An 18,420-nucleotide genomic window follows, 5' to 3' on the forward strand; every position below is an offset into this window, starting at 1 on the left:
AAGAAGATGCCAAGCCCTTTCTTTGAACTCTTTCTGCTTTTGTTCGACCCTCTTGCTCCATGAATCCTTCTGGTGTTAGTGGAACTTCTTTCGTGGTTACTGGTGGTTATTGAGGCCACAACTCAGTCTCTATTTACATAGGCTCGAATTTAAAGATGAACATCCTTCTAGAGGTTCTTGCTCTTAGTTGTAAATCAATCCCAAGTTCTTCCTTTCATTCTTCCTAGATAGGATTCCAAAATTATTTAAGGCTCTCCCTAATAGATAATTAGAGGTTCTAGTTAGTGAAGGTGGCATGATTATATTGGAATTCCCCGCCATGTGACTACATATCCCTTATGTAAGTCAATGTTTTCATCTCTCCAATCCCTAAATTCCTCACTAGAAGTTGTGTTTAATGATTCTTTACATCTTAGGCCATTATCGCTCTCCTAACGTCTTAAGCTAGTAACACTCTCTTGACATCTTATGCCAAAAATGCTCTCTTGACATCTTATGCCAAAAATGCTCTCTTGACATCTTAGGCCAACAACACTCTCCTAGTTATCATGAACCTGAGCTTCATTAATTAGGGATCTTGGATTGATGCACTATCACGTAGATAGACATCGTTTCCCAAAATTCTCCTTGACTTCGAGTGTATTAATTGATTGGTTTAAAGGCGAACCTCTCGTGATCTGAGAACTTAATCTTTTTATGCCCTTGGGATGAACCCAAATGTAGGTTTCTTGTAATTGTTCACATACACAACGAATTATTTAATGTACAATTGCAATTATTCCATGTACTATTGAAATTGTGGATGTACATATACGACATATCAGGGTGAAATCTCCATGATACTTTTTGGCTCTTTTTCTTTATACATAGTCAATTATATGTGTATAAAGGAATCATACGATCTACCAAATAAAACGTATAAAATATTGTATACCTAAATTGTATGACATATGATTGATGTTGTCCAACGTATATAAGATGAAAACATACATATCATGTTCAATTTTGTAAGACGTACCACATGGGATTGTATGACATACAAATTAAATTGTTTGATTTATTTTTTTAAATGTATGACATGCAAAACTAAATGTACAAATAAGGTAACATGTGTCAATTAGAGATTGGAGGATTTCATTTGCACGTGTTAAATTTTCATTTATTTACGTACAATCGCATTTGGTACATTTTACATGTATGATTGAAGGTTTTATGCTTTTCATGAAAGACCAAGCATGAATGCACCCTTTTGCAAACAATTGGAAGTATTAAGCTCAAATTTTATAGACTTTTGAGTTTTTTTACCAAAAAAAAAAGAAGAACAAGAAAGGAAAAAGTGCACAATATTGAAACCTAAGCATGCATAAACACCCATTAACAAGGTTTTCCCAAAGTTTTCAATGGTCCTCACCTTTCTATGCAAAAGAAAAAGAAAAAGAATCCAACCAAAATGCACCTTAATGCCATGCTCAAAGAGCCATGGACAAGTTTAACATCTCAAGTGTGCTAAGTTTTCAATGGTCCTCACATTACAATGCAAAAGAAATATATATGGATATATTTTTAAACCAAAACGCACCTCACATGCTCAAAGAGCCATGGGCAAGTTTAACATCTCAAGTGTGCTAAGCTAGCAACAAGAAGAATGAAGGCAACAAGCTGTTGTTCCCTAGAACAATGCTAAAGATGTTACTTCTCACCCCAACCTCGGCTAGAATGGATTCATAACTGTCATTGGGAACTTACTTGGCACCGACACAGAGGCATACTCTAAAGTGCAATTTTTGTTTTATCACTTTGCTCTGTCCATTTGCTCTATTGGTGTCGCATGAGATGCCTCATTCTCTTCCTCTCTTTTCTAACACACAAGTAAGATAAGTAGAGGCATAATGCATAAGAAGACTTTATCTCTCTCTCTCTCTCTCTCTCTCTCTCTCTCTCTCTCTCTCTCTCTCTCACACACACACACACACACACACACACACACACACACACACACGAGTTATCCAAGAGTCACTTCAATTATGCATATCCAAGAGTCACTTCAATCATGCATAAGAATGTGTGTCTATACAATAGAGATAATCTCTTATGTTCCAAACCATTTATTTTACACTTGGTTGGCCATTACTCAAAAGACTAAAACAAAGACATAAGCTTTATACCATTAGCCTTTTACATGGACTTGAGAACTAAATGCTCTTGGCTAAAGCTTTTACAATCTGCTCACAAATATATATTAATGGCATATATACAAAGAGTGCCAACAAAATGAGTTAACCCCAAAAGGGTGTTAACACTTGTAGTGGTACTAGATTATCTTGAACCAATATTAAAAAACCTCACAAAACTTATGGATGGTCTTGAAGGTTTTATAGTGTGTTAATTTTTGCTCTAGCAATATGACTAAGTGAAGTTGTGGGTGAGCCTACTTAAGTGACCTTTTGGAGCCAATGAAAACTAGAATGACAATCAATTGACACCACCTCATCAATCATTAGTGATAAAAACATTTTAAACAATGACAATGCTTGCTTATTTTTGTTATCTCGTTACTTGTGAGTGCTTATACGAGTGCTTACAAACCATTCTCTTCATTATATATTCTTGTGTTATTAAGGTTAGGAGGGCACCCATATGTGTGTAGTTCAAAATTAATTTCCTAACAACAATACATGTGATGAAGTGGAGAAAAAAGAACTCATGATTTTTGTATCCATTAGACTTAAAAAGGGCTTTCACTCCCACCAAAGCGTGAGATGGTTGTGGACTAAGCAATGGGGTATGGAACTTGGGAGATTTGATTTCCAAAGGAATTGTGAGATGAAAGCTATATGCTAGAATGTCATTGTTAGCAATGACAAAGATTTTCTATCTACTACGAGAAATGTAAAGAATGACTTTAAGTGTTTGGGCAACACACAAAATAGCCTTTGGACAAAAAAAATGAAGTGCTACTCAATGGAAACATTTTGCAAAGAAAACTTTAATGTTAATGAGAGAGAAGAGAAAGGAAAATTGGTAAAGAAGTTGAGCTTTCCTTCACTTTATTTGGGATGAATAATGGGCTTCTAGATATTTGTGATAAACTCTTAAGCGTCTCAAACATCAAGGCATAAAACCATTGGACATCATGCTAAGATGCTCTATAGGGGGATGGCTCATCAAGCACATTTGCAAACCAAGGGTAAATTAAAGTATGTGTTACTTAGTGATATACAAGTAACCTTATATAAAAAGGGCCCCATTCTTGAAGGCCTCTTAAAATTTAGTTAATCCCCTCCAAAAGCAAGGTTCATTGATGTGAAGAAAGGCTGACATATTAGGGTGCCTTACTAGAAGAATCTCATAGCCATTCTTTTTTGTTAAAGGTGACTTCTATCGCATGCTCATTACAAATGTGTAAGCAACATGATAAACAAGAAGCCCTTGTTGAATCAAAGAACCTCAATCTTGCACAAGGGGATGATGTGAACACGAGGTGTGCCTTATGGTTACTTTTGCACCCCCCATCCCATCATCCATGCATTACACAACTCTTACATCTACATAAAGCTCCCTGTATCCTTCAACCAATTGAAGCAACTTATCATAGAGGTGTCCATATATAGAGAAACCTAGGGCCATTCAAATCCATGATAACGAATATAGTGTTTGTCATGAGAAGTTGTTGAGAGAGCTATGGTAAAGGGTTTGTTGTATCTGCATCCACAGTGCCCTCATTCATGGCAAACTCATTAAACTCACACATGTGCGCGTGGGCACGTGCTTTAGTACAGTAGAAGGGCCTCCGTTTTCTCCATGGCCACACTCAGGATCAATTGAGCATCTTGTTGCGAAACGAAGAAGGAACAGAAAGATATTCTTTTCTGTGTTTACCCTTGCCTGCCTGAGAGGAGAGGCTTGTTCTCGTTTCCATGTCTTGGTTCTCAAACCGTTTCTCGGCCTCCTTCAGGTCCCCAGAAGGTTATCATGGCAATAGCGATGGTGACCAAGAAGATGACCAAACACATGGTAAAGGGGTGAAAGAGGACCTCTCAGAGCTCACCAAGACCTTCACCCGGCAGCTATGGGGCGTGGCTTCCTTCCTCGCACCCCCACCTCAGACCAAACCTGAAGAAGGATCTGATGATGGAGCGGAAGGAACTTCCGTGGGATCTCGATCGGATCGCAATATCCAGCCGGATTTACAGATAGATCCCCTTGTCAGCACAGATGAAATGACCCTCTCCAATGAGCTTGTGGATGTTGATTTCCAAGCTTCAATGGATGAAACCCTAGAAGCATCTGCAGAGGGCTTGCTGGAGGAAACCTTAAATCGATCAGAAACCTTAAGGCGCCATCAGAGCCCACAAACTCTGAAGCACCATCAAAGCTCAGATAACCTAGCGCCCAATCAGAGCTCTGACCATGGCCTCACAGGCATTGGCAAGGATCTGGCCGAGCTTAAAGGCAGTGTCGCCACTGGTTTTTCCAGGATCTTAAGGGTTGTAAGGGAAGAAATTGAGCGGGATGAGCCTGTCAAACATCATTATGATGATGACAATGATAATGTTGATGCTGATGATGAATCGGAGAGCTCTGCACATGCCAGAAAGCTCCCTGGGTTTAACTCGCTTCTCAGACCTTTGATAAGCAGCATCCTTCATGATGACAGAGTTGAAGCTTTGAAGAAGAAGGGGGTAGATGCAAGCTCAGATGATGATGAGGAGGAAGTGGACAATGATGATCCGGCTGATGTCCATGGCCATCAGATCTCTCGCCCTCCGCGAGCTCTTGATTTGCACCGCACCCTGGGTGATGGCCTGGGCAGCATCTCAAAACTTGCCTCAAGTCTGTTTCCTGTCAGCTTAGATTCTGATGATGAGAATGATGCCCTTGAGAAGAAGAGGATTCAGCTGGGTGTGGGGGTTACTGAGGAGGTTTTGGCATTTGCAAGAAACATCTCTATGCACCCTGAAACTTGGCTGGACTTCCCCTTGTTCACAGATGATGATGAGGATGATGGTAAACTTTGTTGACCTGAACCTGTCTTGGCATCATTCAAATCATTTTATTATGTTTTCATTTGAATAATTTTATCATGTTTACACAATGATTTACAAATTTTCCATTGCATTTATTTTTGTATGATCCTTGTTTTCATAAGAGCGTACGGTATGAAACTTGCTCAAAGTAAGGATTTGACATCAGAGATATGGTCAACGGCCATGTAGCTGGGTGGTCAGGAACACGGGTTTGAATCCTGTCAGCCTACACCCACTGGATGTGGCCTCTTTAAAAAAATGATATGGTTTGCTTTAAATTCTAACCCTTCTGATCTCTTGGCCTCTTATGTGCACACATTTCTGCAGAGATATTACATTGTCATTAAGACATGGTGTTGAAATTCTAGCACTTCCGTCTTCGATAGAAACTTTCTCAAACTGCACATTAGCAACTCAATTTTTGCAAGCAGACCCAAAACTTTTCTGTGAGCTTTCATCATGCTGCTTTGAGCAGTTTATAGCTCTATCCTCACCCCACAACATTTTTTAATCCTATTATCCACGGTCTTGGTATGCTTGTGAGTTCAACTGGGGGAATGTTGTGCCAGTGGTATGACTAGGAGCGCAGCACATTCAAGAGTATCCAAGTATGACTGGAGTCCTGTTTCCGGTTTGACCGGAGTTGATTAGTAAGAACTGATCTTAAGTTGATCTTGTACTTGCTCTTGAGTTGGAGGTAGACTTCTAATGCTTCGAAGTTGAAGTATAACACCCTAAGTTGGGAAGCTGCTGGTCTCTAAGTTGAGACAGGGATGTCCTAAGTCGAACAGTTTCCTCTCCTAAGTTGAAGCAGGCACCAGTCATTGCTAAGTTGAAGTGAAGAACCCTAAGTTGGGCAAAAGCCTTCGTCTCTAAGTTGAGAATGAGGAAGTGATTCCAAGTTGAATCTAGCTTGGTCCTAAGTTGCAATGAGATCAACCTTACTCCGTAGTACAGGTAAGTAAGATTTTACAGTTGAGGGCAATTGTTTTTAGAAGAGCGGTGTAACATGCGGAAGAACTGCTTGTATCAAGAATTGTACAAAAACGCCAAGGTGAACAGAGAGGAGAGAGATGTTGCTGAAACAGTGTTTTCTGTATATATGTATCAAGATGTACATAGATCCTAGCCAACATGGCCTCCAAAAGGAAAACACCTAAGCCTAAGACTTGTCCCACCGATCAAGGATTTGATGACTAAGGACTGAACTGACCCTTGCTTTTGTTGAGATATCGAGCTCATCTAGTGAGGCGGTGGACACTGATGACCCGCCTGGGAGATAGGCCCCACACTTACACCACTGGCATGGTTGGTGAGATCATGGGTGATATGCGGCCAGTGGGATGACAGGCTGTGTGACAGCCATTCTAGAGACTGGCATAGTTATAGCGCCAGCTCATTTAGTTGGGTTCACACTATAGAGAACCCTAGTATGTATTTGGTTGAGTGTCGTCTAGCTTTTTACTTTCAAAAGCAACAGGTCTACCATCTTGAAATAAAGCAGCTCCGATGACGTAGTCACTGGCATCAGTTTCAAGAACATAAGGATCGGGAAATCCTTGACAGATTGAATCTTCTCCTTTTCTAGGCCTACAGCCATCGGAGATCTCGGCTGGAATCCATACATTAACATGAATGGTGTAAATCCAGTCGCTGAGTGTTTGGAGCTGATATAGGCAAACTCCAATAAGGGCAAGTACTCTTCCAATTAGATTGCTTCTTACTAACATAAGAACGCAACGTATCCTCTAGAATTTGGTTAACTCTTTCAGTTTGACCATCAGACTCCGGATGATCCGCCGTACTCATACTCAGAGTAGTATCCAACTTTTTGAAGACTTCCCTCCAAAAATGACTGTTGAACTTTCTATCTCTATCCGACACTATATCTGCGGGCAGGCCATATAGCTTGTAGAGATGTTCAATAAAGAGTTTTGCCAACTCTGGCGTTTTAACAGTTTTCTTCGTGGCGATAAACTTTTCCATTTTAGTTAACCTGTCCATTACCACCCACACCGAGTCATTCCCTCGACTCGTCTTGGGTAAACCGGTAATGAAATCCATGGAAATGCTTTCCCATTTCCCCTGAGGAATCTCCAGCGGATGGAGTAGTTCTCCAACCTTAAGACGTTCGTGTTTATTGACCTGGCACTTATTGCATTTCAGCACATAAGTCTGGACGTCCATAAACAAACTAGACCAATAAAACTGTCTTTTTACTAGTGCATAGGTCTTCTGAATCCCGGGATGACCCGCACTTGGACTATCATGACTTTCTTTAAAAATTTGGGCTCGAAAGTCACCAATAGTTGGTACACATACTCTACCCTTGTAGAGTAAGTACCCGTCATCAATGGAGTAATTTGCATATTTCTCCCCTCGACAAAAAATTATCACCCCCTTTGAAGCCGTGGCAGTCAAAGGTGATGAAGGGCCTACGTCAGAGCTCTCCGGCTCCAAACTATACCCAGAAGACATGGCTAGTCTCTCCGGACTAACTCTCGCTTCCCTTCCCGTTGCACCTTTGGCCAGTCTCTCCGGACCAGCAATCCGTGCCAACGAGGTAGGTAGTCGCGTCTGTGAAGAAGTGCGTACGCGTACAGCGCGCCAGACCTTTGTAAAAGATGGATCGTGCTCACATAAACCACGTAGTGACTCCAAGAAATCATTCTTGAAGACTGTGAAACTAAGTTCATTAATCTGTGGCATGCGACTAAGTGCATCTGCCACCACGTTATACTTACCTTTCTGGTAACGTATCTGAAGGTCAAACTCGTGTAGAATCTCTGCCCACCGAGCTTTTCTACCCTTCAGTTCATTTTGACTTGAAAGCCATTTCAGACTTTCATGGTTCGTCCGGACCTCAAAAGAAGAAATAGTGTCTCCACTTTTTCAATGCATGAACTATCGCTAGTAACTCTCGCTCGTAAGTCGAGTAGTTACGTTGCGCACGATCTAACTTTTTACTCTCAAATGCAATTGGGCGTCCCCTTTGCATAAGTACGGCCCCAATGGCCTGTTTCCAAGACAAACGGCTCATTTGGATCGTCAATAGTCAAAACAGGTGCAGCTGCTACGGTCACCTTGAGCCTATCAAAGCTCTTCTGTTGGGCTTCCCCCCAACTAATGTTTTTAATTTTTGACCGTAACTGGTCAGTCAACGGGACTGCGATCTTCGCGTAGTCCTTCACATACTCTCGGTAGAACCCCGACATGCTAAGAAAAATTTGCAGTTCCTCGAGATTCTTTGGCGCTGGCCATTTAAGAATAGCCTCTACTTTTTCTGGCTCCATCCGCGTAGCATCGGCGGATATAATATGGCCAAGGTAGTGAATTTCTGTTTCAAAAAATTCACATTTGCTCTTCTTCGCAAATAGTTTGTGCTCTCGCAACAACTCGAACACTAGACGCAAATGTTCTATGTGTTCTTTCTGTGTCTTACTGTACACAAGAATATCATCTAGGAAAACTACTACGAATTTTCCCAGATATGGACGTAAAATGCTGTCCATCAGCGTCATAAACGTCGCTGGAGCATTGGTTAGCCCAAAAGGCATAACCAAAAACTCAAAATGCTCGAAACGGGTCCTAAATGCTTTAATTCTAACCTGATGATACCCTGATCTCAGGTCTACTTTTGTAAAGCATCTCGATCCATAGAGTTGATCAAACAACTCATCCATGCGTGGCATCGGATACTTATTCTTAATCGTTATTTGATTAAGAGCCCTATAGTCTATGCACATCCGCATAGATCCGTCTTTCTTCTTTACCAGAAGAATAGGCGATGCTCACGGACTTGAACTAGGCCGAATAAAGCCTTTGTTCAAATATTCCGTCAATTGTTTTTCCACCTCCTGTGCCTCGGAGTGGCTTAATCTATAAGCAGGTTTGCTTATAGGTTTTGATCCTGGCATAACTTCGATGCCATGGTCTACTTCTCTAGATGGTGGTAAGCCATCTGGCAAATCATCAGGAAAAACATCATGAAATTTCTCTAATAAATTCATTAAAGTATCTATGTACTTTTTCTTTAATGTGTCTTTCACCTTGGATTTTTTCTTGTTTGAAATGCATGCCAAACAGGGTTTTCAAATAGTGGGTCTCGTCCAAGGCTATTTTGTTTTCCTTGTTTGTCTACGCAAACATCATTTACAGTTTCATCTACGGAAACAGAATTTAAAAGAGGGTAACAAGCATATGCCTCTGCTATCTAGCCTCTACGGACCGTTGTGCACAGCCCTATGGAGGAAATAAGTGGTGTGGCGGGGACAGTACGGTCGCCCTGCAAGGTAATGACTCTACCTCCATGCTCAAAACGTAGCGTATTATGTAGGTAACTCCGAGCTAGACTAGGGCCCAAGCCATACAGCCACTCCCTGCCTAGATATATGTTTGCTCTGGCTAAGTGCATGACCTGAAAGTCAAGCGGAGCCTCGTAGTCCTGCATAGATAATGGGACTCCCAATACTACGGTATTCCATACCGTTTTGTCATACCCGTTGGCTAGGCCAACAGTATACTCATGATCGCTCTGGGTCTCAGTCAACCCCAACTTCTTGACTAACGAGTAGTTCAAGAAGTTGTGGCTAGCTCCGTCATCGATAAAAACTGTGACTCTATGGCCACCTATGGTGCCATATATGCGCACCATGTCATGCAGGCCTACAGTAGGCTGCCACATCGCTGGTGTCACCGAACAAGCGTGATGCTCATCACAATGACACACTGTCACCTCTCTGAACTCTGTGGAACTGAGAGGGAGTCTCTGCACTGTATGCAACTGCCTAGAGGATTTACCATCTCTTTTGGACTCGTTGCCGCTCGTGTTGGCTTTAAGCTTTGGACACTCAGTCTTCGTGTGCCCTACATCGTTGCAATTAAAGCAGTGATTTTCCTTTCGCGCTTTAATATACTCCTCTTTTCTCTTTTCTTCCTGGATGGTCGCGGTTTTTTAGACCAATGATCACCCTGTCCTCCCTGGTCCATCCTATCCCCCTGCTTATCACTACGGAACCCTTTTCTTTTAAGGCTTAACCTCCTCTTCTCACTACCCTCGGCCCTGCTTGAACCACCACGCGCACTACGGCGCTTGATGTCATCGAATATCTGCGCGTACTTAATTGCCTCTGCTAAGTCTTTAGGCTGTAAGGGCTCTACGTAAGGTAATCATCTTTGAGGCCTCTTTTAAAGCCTCGCAATGTTTGGAAGACGTCGGTGTTCATGTCATCTGGCTCATCGGACAGAAAGGGGTCATCTGCTACTTCGGCCGTTGCGGGCTCGTTGGGTCCTAAGGCGGGGTCAACAGACGAGGAGGGCGCTGGCGGATCACGCGTGATCGACGAGCGCACTCCGGACCGGACAACGGTCGGGCGTATACGGCCTGACAATTCGGTCGGGGTCAAACCCGCGACCGAGGACAAGAGATTTGAAAACCCTAGAGAAGTAGAAGGCGATGGGGACACACTACGCCTAGCAGACATATTTTAATTCTTGCACAAATAAAAATGCGAGAACTCGGAAATTACAAAAACGCTTATAAAATGAGCAGTGGAGAGAGAGAATAGTCACCCCCCTTACGGTCGCCTGCGACTGTCGTCGACTGCCGATTTGTGTTGCGCTGCGAGCCTCTACAAGCGTAGCTACTCCGGGATGCTCCGATCCGAGAGAAAGGTGCCTGCAACTCATTAAAAAAATTATTCCCCATGGGAACCTGTGCCTGAACAACCCTAGATTATCCCTTTACCTCCGGGATTATCCCTCCACTGCCAGGAGAGGTGTTCGTTTGATTTTTTATGTTTTTTATTTTTTTTTTCAAAAAAAATAAAAAAATAAAAATAAAAATTCCTAGCTGGCCGACGGCTGCGCTGGCCTGGCTGGCCGTCGGCAGCACCAGGCAGGCCTCCCACTGGGCAGGCCGCCGGTTCCCTCCACACACCAGACAACCACCATTACAAGCTTCGCTAGGTAGGCCGCCGGTTCCCTCACACAGTTGACAGCACCAGACAGTCGCCTCTCTCTCTTCATAGACGACCTCTTCTTTCGCAGACAAGCTCCAAAGCAAAAAAAAACAAAAATTGCTTACCTGCAATGGAGAGCTTGGGTGTGTGCAACGGAGAGAGAGAGAGAGAGAGAGAGAGAGAGAGAGAGAGAGAGAGAGAGAGAGAGAGAGAGAACCCTTCCTTCCCGCTATGGCCGCCTCTCTCCACACAGTCAATTGTACCTTGTAGAGAGATAAGGATAAAATTTTTTATTGAATGGTTGAAAACCATTGAGTGGGCTCCGGTCCCCGGTCACGCACGGACCCTGACCAAATGGAACTGACGCTCTGATACCAATGTTAGATTACCGTAGCACCACTACGGGCGCTACCACAGGAGGGGACGGCCTCTGGCTCACCACCCAGCCACAGAGGAAGAATGAGGATTGCCCCTCATCCCTCAGGCTATATAGTGTGTGGCTTGCCGTCCACACTAGCCCGGCCGCCCATGACTCCACATGGGCGTCCTCTCCCACCCCGGATGGCCACGTCCTCGGCGCTCCGGCCGAGGCGTTGACGCTAAAGCCCCGTCTGGCCATCCGGTCTGCCGTCGATCACAGGCGTTACAGCCTACGTGACACTATAGCTCCACAGTCAGATCCAAATCTGGTTCTTTATCTTGTTGCCCTTCAAGGAAATAGCTCCAAGAATAGCCTGCACATCTCCCTGTGCTAAACTAGATGATGGGATTCAAAATTCTATTCTTGGATGACCGTCATCATCCCATTGTTTATTCATGGAGTCCCAAACCTGTCATCCTTCCCTTCCTGGCAATCTTTTCACTAAAAACCCTGCCTAGTCTCCAAATCCACTCCAACTTTGATGAAGATATGTGCATATGTTCCATCCTGTCCCCTTTCCCTTCATGCCCTTTCCCTAAACACTTTCTTTGGTCTTCTTTTCCTGAGTATGGAGTACAGCACTCTCACTCCACGCCTTGGAGGGTTATCCTCTTTTGGAACCATTGCCTGGAAGCCTTTCCTAGTGTGCCCCAAGTGGCACGCGACTCACAGGAGTGCCATTCCCCTTGGGTCTTGTGAAACACCACCAACCTCCCTCTTGGGAACTTCTTCCATGTCTTGTGTTACTCTCCTTGGAATGTGCACCTTCATCTAGGAATGAATCAGTGTTGAGCCTTGCTGAGCGTGATGCTATGATACCAATGTCACATGCAGAAGCTGTAGTCTTCTTTCAGCCCTAAACACCATCCTGGAACAACCTGATGCAAAACGCATATAGAAGATAGAGAGGAGAGAGAGAGATAGCTGAGTATTCAGTATATTCATAATGTACAAAAAGGAAGTACAAGTCTTGCAGCCATAGGCTGCCTCATCAAAAAGGTAGAAACACCTAATCTAATGCTCAGTCCAAGGAAGGATTGAATGACTGACTATGAGCCAAGCCTTGCCTATTTATAGGCCTTGGAAGCATTGGTGGGCTGGCCGATCTGCTGTCGGCCAGGTCCACTGGACAAAGTCCCCGACTCGCGGCAGCCAACAGAGATCTCTCCTCATGCACATTGGCCGACAGCCTTCTGGGTAGTCCCACTGCCTTAGCTGCTATAGTTCCACATTCAGGTCCAAAACTTGTTCTATCTGGTTCTTTATCTTGTTGCCCTTAAAGAAAATAGCTCTGAGAATAGCCTGCACATGTCTTGCACATGAGAAGTACACATGCAACGGATGTATTACGGGATGGACATGTACATGCAGTTCATGTCAAAGATCATGTATTTGTGGGACAGCCGTCCCGAGGTAGAGAAATAGTACAAGAGGAAGATCCTGTAGTGCTGAAGGTTGAGATTGCACATATGAAGCGGCTTTTCCAGGCTAAGGAGAATGAGTTAAAACTCTTGCATGAGGATCCGCAGGTTCAACAGACTGTGGAGGCCAAGAAAGCTGAATCTTTTTGTGATCACACTATGGATTCCATGGCACGGGGATTGGGAATGAAGCCAAAGGAGGGGAAAAGAAGACATTGTGAATGTAACAACACATGTAAATGATGTGAGATGTCTCATAGATCAGCTTAGTGGTACAGGAGTTAACATCGATGAGGAGGAAGCAATGTTTATCTTGTTGGCAAGTATGCCCTCCACCTATGAATCTTGTGTTTCAACCATTGCAAATCAAACAAATCTTACTCTTTCATCAGTGGCCTTCTCTCTTGTTGTAGAAGAGACAAGGCAAGAGACAAACAATGTGTCAATATCTTCTTTAGGAAAGGCAAGAGGAGGGGGAAACAGGACAGGGCCAAAGGGCGCAGGCATGAAACAGGCCCCTTGCGCGCGCGCACGCGCACGCGCGCGGGGGGGGGGGGAGGTGGTGATCTAAAGAAGATTTAAGCTTTGAGCTGATGTGTAACAACTTCCTTGGCTGAAATGGTGTTCTGCTATGCCCCTTTACATTTTCTTATTTTGGGTGCTATAGCTTCATATGATCAGGATGCTTTGTGAGTTGCAAGGCCATCTCTTGCATGTGAAATTTTGAAGCTTGTATAAACTTTCAGTTTTTTTGGGCCCTGTATATCTCGTCAAGTTCGTTGAGCTTTTTATGTTGTTCTGGCAGAGTTTGAGATGTCAAATGCTCAGAAGGAGCATGTTTATGAAGTGGAGCTTGCATCTCCAAGGCTTGCTGCTTTGAGGATTGAACTCTGCCCGGACTACATGAGTGAAGGCCGTTTTTGGAAAATTTACTTTGTCTTGCTCCATTCCCGCCTGAAAAGGACGGATGCCGTACTTCTGTCAACCCCTCAGGTATTATCACCTACAGTCTTTTTGTATGTCTGTCACGCCATCGTCATATGGGCTTGCTTAACAGAAACTCTAATGCAGATCATGGAAGCACGGGCACTACTTCTTAGGAAGTTGCAGAAAAAAGAGTTAGAGGGAAGTAAAAGCGAGAAGGAATCCCAAAGCAAACTTAAGGGAAAAGATGCAATAGGCATGCTGAGCCCTTCTTCTGGAACAGCAGAATCCTTCAAAATTGTCTCCTTGCAATCAGCCATGGAAGTGCCTGCCAAAGATTTTGATCCGATTGAGGACCTTGGAGCTAATCAGGGTAGGCCACAAACATCTGGCCTAATCAGTGACTCTGCAGAAGAGGTTCAGAATAAGAATGTTTTGGCAAGCACTGTAAAGTTGGCTGCACTAAGTTATGAGGAAGAGGAAGCAGATGCTGACAGATGGCTCGACGAGGAACCCTCACCCCATTTAGGCTCTGCTGCTGCAGGATTGGGAAATGAGGATGACGTGTCTTTCAGTGATTTAGAGGAAGATGACGACTCCTTGAATACCAAAGTTGTGGGGAGCTCCAACTCCAAAAAGGCATATGGTTGGGTTCAGCTCAACAAAAACCAAGATGCACAAGAGTCAGAGGGGCTGGGGATCTCTGGCAAGGGTAAACCGGAGGGAACTGCACATGGGGATGCAGGTGCATCACTAGTTCCTCAGAGCCACTCTTCAGGCCAAGTGAGCAGAAAACAAGAGCGAGGCGAGTCAAGTGATTGGTTGACAGTTGAAGAGGAGGACGTCGCCAGTGCAGATTCCACGTAACACCGCATTTCTTGGTTCTTGTGGGCCAAGAGAGATCGTGCCTTGCCTAAGTGTTTTCATTCAGAGCTACTTCATATCACCTTCAAAACAAGATATTTTGTGAATACAGTGTGTACAGCTACTCGCTTCATAGTACTCTCAAGCTTGCTGTTTTGTACAGTTTCGCCTCAGCTGGAGGTGGTTTCCTGCTTTTACTGCAACTGTTTTCTGCATGTGCCGCACCTTAATCTGTGTAAGTGACTAGTTGTCATCTGGAAAACAGCTGGATCATTATTTCAAGGGTTTGAATTGCCGAATTACTTCAATGCACAAGGATGGCAGGATTTGCCTTAAAGGTCATTGAAGAGAGTGTTGGGAAGACCTCTCAAATGCGCAGAGGTGAAAGTGTGACAGGAAATTTGAGATGAAAACTCACTCTTCGTTTATGTTATCTATAAAGCTTCTAATCAGCGCCATTTGCTACTCTATGCATGTCATTCCAATTGCTTTTGCTATTATGTGTTCTAATCAGTGCCATTTGCTACTCTATGCATGTCACTCCAATTGCTTTTGCTATTATGTGTTCCAATGCTCTCTCTTTTTGATGGTATAGCACAGTTTGTCAGTCTCTTTGAATGATCATTCACGACGAGCAAAATTGTGCAACATTTGTATTTTAAGAAGTATGTAAGTGATATGCCACTATGCAACACCAACACATTTAAAAGACAATTTAAAAAAAAAGGGGTGGCGGTGCTTAAATCAATGGACCCTAATGCACCTCAGCAGCCGCAAAGCTGAATGTTGAAAGTTAAATTAATTAACTAAGTTTTGACTGTAAAGAACATAATGTAATAAGGTAACAGGAACTCTCTCTCTCTCTCTCTCTCTCTCTCTCACACGCACACGCACACGCACACGCACACGCACACGCACACGCACACGCACACGCACACGTACAAACACAAACACAAACACAAACACAAACACAAACACACACACACACACAGAGAGACAGACATGTATGTCTTTGCATGCGCATGCACGCGCATGTGGACACACAAACTTAGACAGAAAGTATATATGCTAAGCATAAGGTTACATCACAATATCAGTTTGATACTAGTATTAGTGTGTGTGTGTGCGTTTTATTACAAACTATAATGTTAGTTGACAATATGTGGCATTGTTTGTAATGATACTAAAATTTCAATACAATCAATAACTATTATATGAATATGATAAATAAGTATATAGTAGACACTATATCATTACTGTAATGTAATTGTACATTTATATTGTTTTATACTAAATTTAACACAACAGAGTTATGTAGTACATGATAACTCAAAATATAATACACTAAAGGATTAATATTATGCTATGATAAACAATACATATTATTTATTATTTGTTTTGTAAAATTTTGACCTTATGTGGTCAGAGAGATGGTTGCAAACTGAGGTGCAAAGAGCTTTCATAGGGCTAAAATCAAGCTTAAACAGGTGCACGGGACTCAAAGAGATTTGGAGGGCTTTAAAGGGTTTCAAGAAGGACTTCCAAGAAGAAGCCCAAAAGAGCTTGATACGCCTCTCAATGAGGGACAAAAGAGTCAAACCTGTTGACCGCCTTCCTTGCCCTCCTGATTTTTGCCCAATCTCTAAGGCTCTTTCTCTTTCTTTCTTTCTTTATTTATTTATTTATTTTTTTTGACAATTTTACATAAGTTTTCAGGCACTTTCCCTCCATTGCTGCTATAACGTTGCTAGCATGGTGTTTTTTTTGCTTTTGTTTTTTGCCACTCCAAATTTTCGCAATGTCTTGGCTATGTGCTAATCTCTTTGCAAATTCATTAGATTTTTGGCTCTCCTCTTCTTCCTTTTTGATGCCCCCCAATCCTTACTTTTGCTTTTAATTCTTTTCTTTTTTCTTTTTCTTTTTTCTTTGTATTAGAATTAGGGTTTGGAGAGAACGTAAGTGGTGATTAAGTATGGTGATCGTTGCTAATGAATATGATTAATACTAATGCAAAGAACCACAAGTATGTTTTCTCTATTAGTGGCTCATCCTTTTATAAGCACCACCAAAAGTACATAAAAGTGAGCACCCAAGAATATTCCTCACACTTCCTTAGAACCTTAGAACTTTAGAACCTTTTGCACACTCTATTTGTTGATGGATGATTATTTGTTTATTTCTAACACTCCTCCCCAAATGATTATCTATCACTCTAGACACGCGTGGATTTACAAAGCAATCTCCTCCCCAAATGATTATCTATCACTCTAGACACGTGTGGATTTACAAAGCAATCTCCGGCTTTAGTTTCACCACCCTAGTATTTGACACGTTTGGGTTTACCTAGCAATCTTTGGTCTAGGTTTCACTAACTTAGTTAAGGTGAGAAAAGAGTAGGGATATTATGTGAGTAGCTTTGGTTCAAGGAAGCCTCTTAAAAGTTCCATTCATAATTTTTTGATGAGGTTGGCCTCTTCTTTGAAGGCCGGTTCTTCTTCATTGCTTGCATTGCCTCCTGATGATGATCTTCATTCTGATGGAGCAATCCTTCTCTTCATGATTAGGGTTTACTCTTGGAAAGCCTTTGTTGATGCTTTTGTTGGAGTAGAAGACTCCATTTTCATTTGGCAAGTGTAAAGAACATTGCCATCAAAACTATTCGCCATCCATGCTTTTGTTGGAGTAGAAGACTTGATCTTCATTTGGCGAGTGTAGAGAACATTGCCATCAAAACTATCCAAAATCATGGATGAGATACCATTTTTTGATATGGGAAGGTCTTATCAATTGAGATCAGCTTCAGTGCTAGTATCTACTCCCTTACAATAGAGGGTTAAGGTGTAATGATAACACCTTAATGATGAATAGTACAAATCTCTCCCTTCAAAAGATAGACAAAAAACTAGTGTGTTTTGGAGGATGAGAATTATGCACCACACAAGAGGGGTTAAATGATGCAAATAAAAGTTAGAGCAACTCATAAATTGTGAGTTGAAGCTTTTTCAAAAAACTCAAAATTATTAGTGCCTCCTTATGGTCTTAGGTGGAGAAAAGAGTCTCTGATGATTCCTTTGCCACCAATGGGCCTTGAGGGCATTTGATCCCTGAGGAGACTAGATGAATCTCTCTCTCTCTCTCTCTCTCTCTCTCTCTCTCTCTCTCTCTCTCTCCCCCAAACAAAAAGAAGAGATTCGGAATATTGCTCGTAGTTTTACCACACGCTGCTCTCTATTGAGCTAGACTCCCAGTGTGTGAGCAGTGCTCGAAAAAAAACCGAGTTTAGTGTAATTCACCTCAAATTTTAAAAAAGACTTGCAAATTTATAGCTTGAAGGTGCCTAGTACAAATACCTTCAATTTTTTTTTAAAAAAACTCATCATTATAATTTCTTAATTTTATATATGAAGGTTTTCCAATTTTTGAGAAAATATTTTTTTTTTCGAGCAATCTGTATGAGGAGGCCTCGTCAGAGGGTATGGCACCACATTTAGCCTTGCATTTCAGATTCCCTTCATACATCATTGGATCTCCCTTTGTCCAGAGATGAGCTTCTTCTTGCCCTCACAATACTCCCTCGTAGAGGAAGTGCCTTTGGGAGGACAGATTCCTTGTTTTTGCACTCGGCCTTATGAAGATAGCCACCTTTGTAAATAACCAAATCCCATCATGTGATCTAATCACCTCTATACCTTGGAAGTCTCGTAACTTACCCGAATCTCCTTCATTTCAAACTTCCTTCTAAGGGGAATCTTCACCTTATGATTTAATCACTTTTATACCTTGGAAGTATCGCAACTTACTTG

At 42.5% G+C, this 18,420-nt stretch overlaps 1 protein-coding gene across 1 annotated transcript; it reads left to right on the forward strand.

The window, feature by feature from the left end:
- The first annotated feature begins 3,577 nt into the window (after positions 1-3,577).
- Positions 3,578-15,085, forward strand: LOC147621561 (uncharacterized). The gene is made up of 3 exons (XM_086824324.1): positions 3,578-5,007; positions 13,635-13,822; positions 13,901-15,085. The coding sequence occupies exons 1-3, from the start codon at positions 3,918-3,920 to the stop codon at positions 14,618-14,620; spliced, it is 1,998 nt and encodes a 665-aa protein (XP_086680450.1). The 5' UTR covers positions 3,578-3,917; the 3' UTR covers positions 14,621-15,085.
- Positions 15,086-18,420: the final 3,335 nt, after the last annotated feature.

The sequence above is a fragment of the Cibotium barometz genome, chromosome 30 (assembly GCF_041138505.1).
Source record: "Cibotium barometz isolate CiBa-2024 chromosome 30, ASM4113850v1, whole genome shotgun sequence".
NCBI classification, from domain to species: domain Eukaryota; kingdom Viridiplantae; phylum Streptophyta; class Polypodiopsida; order Cyatheales; family Cibotiaceae; genus Cibotium; species Cibotium barometz.

Excerpts from the sequence above, each read along its gene's own strand:
- LOC147621561 (XM_086824324.1), top strand. The coding sequence starts at position 3,918 with ATGTCTTGGTTCTCAAACCGTTTCTCGGCCTCCTTCAGGTCCCCAGAA. Across the intron at positions 5,008-13,634 it reads AGATGATGATGAGGATGATG|AGTTTGAGATGTCAAATGCT; the intron begins GTAAACTTTGTT and ends TTGTTCTGGCAG. Across the intron at positions 13,823-13,900 it reads TACTTCTGTCAACCCCTCAG|ATCATGGAAGCACGGGCACT; the intron begins GTATTATCACCT and ends ACTCTAATGCAG.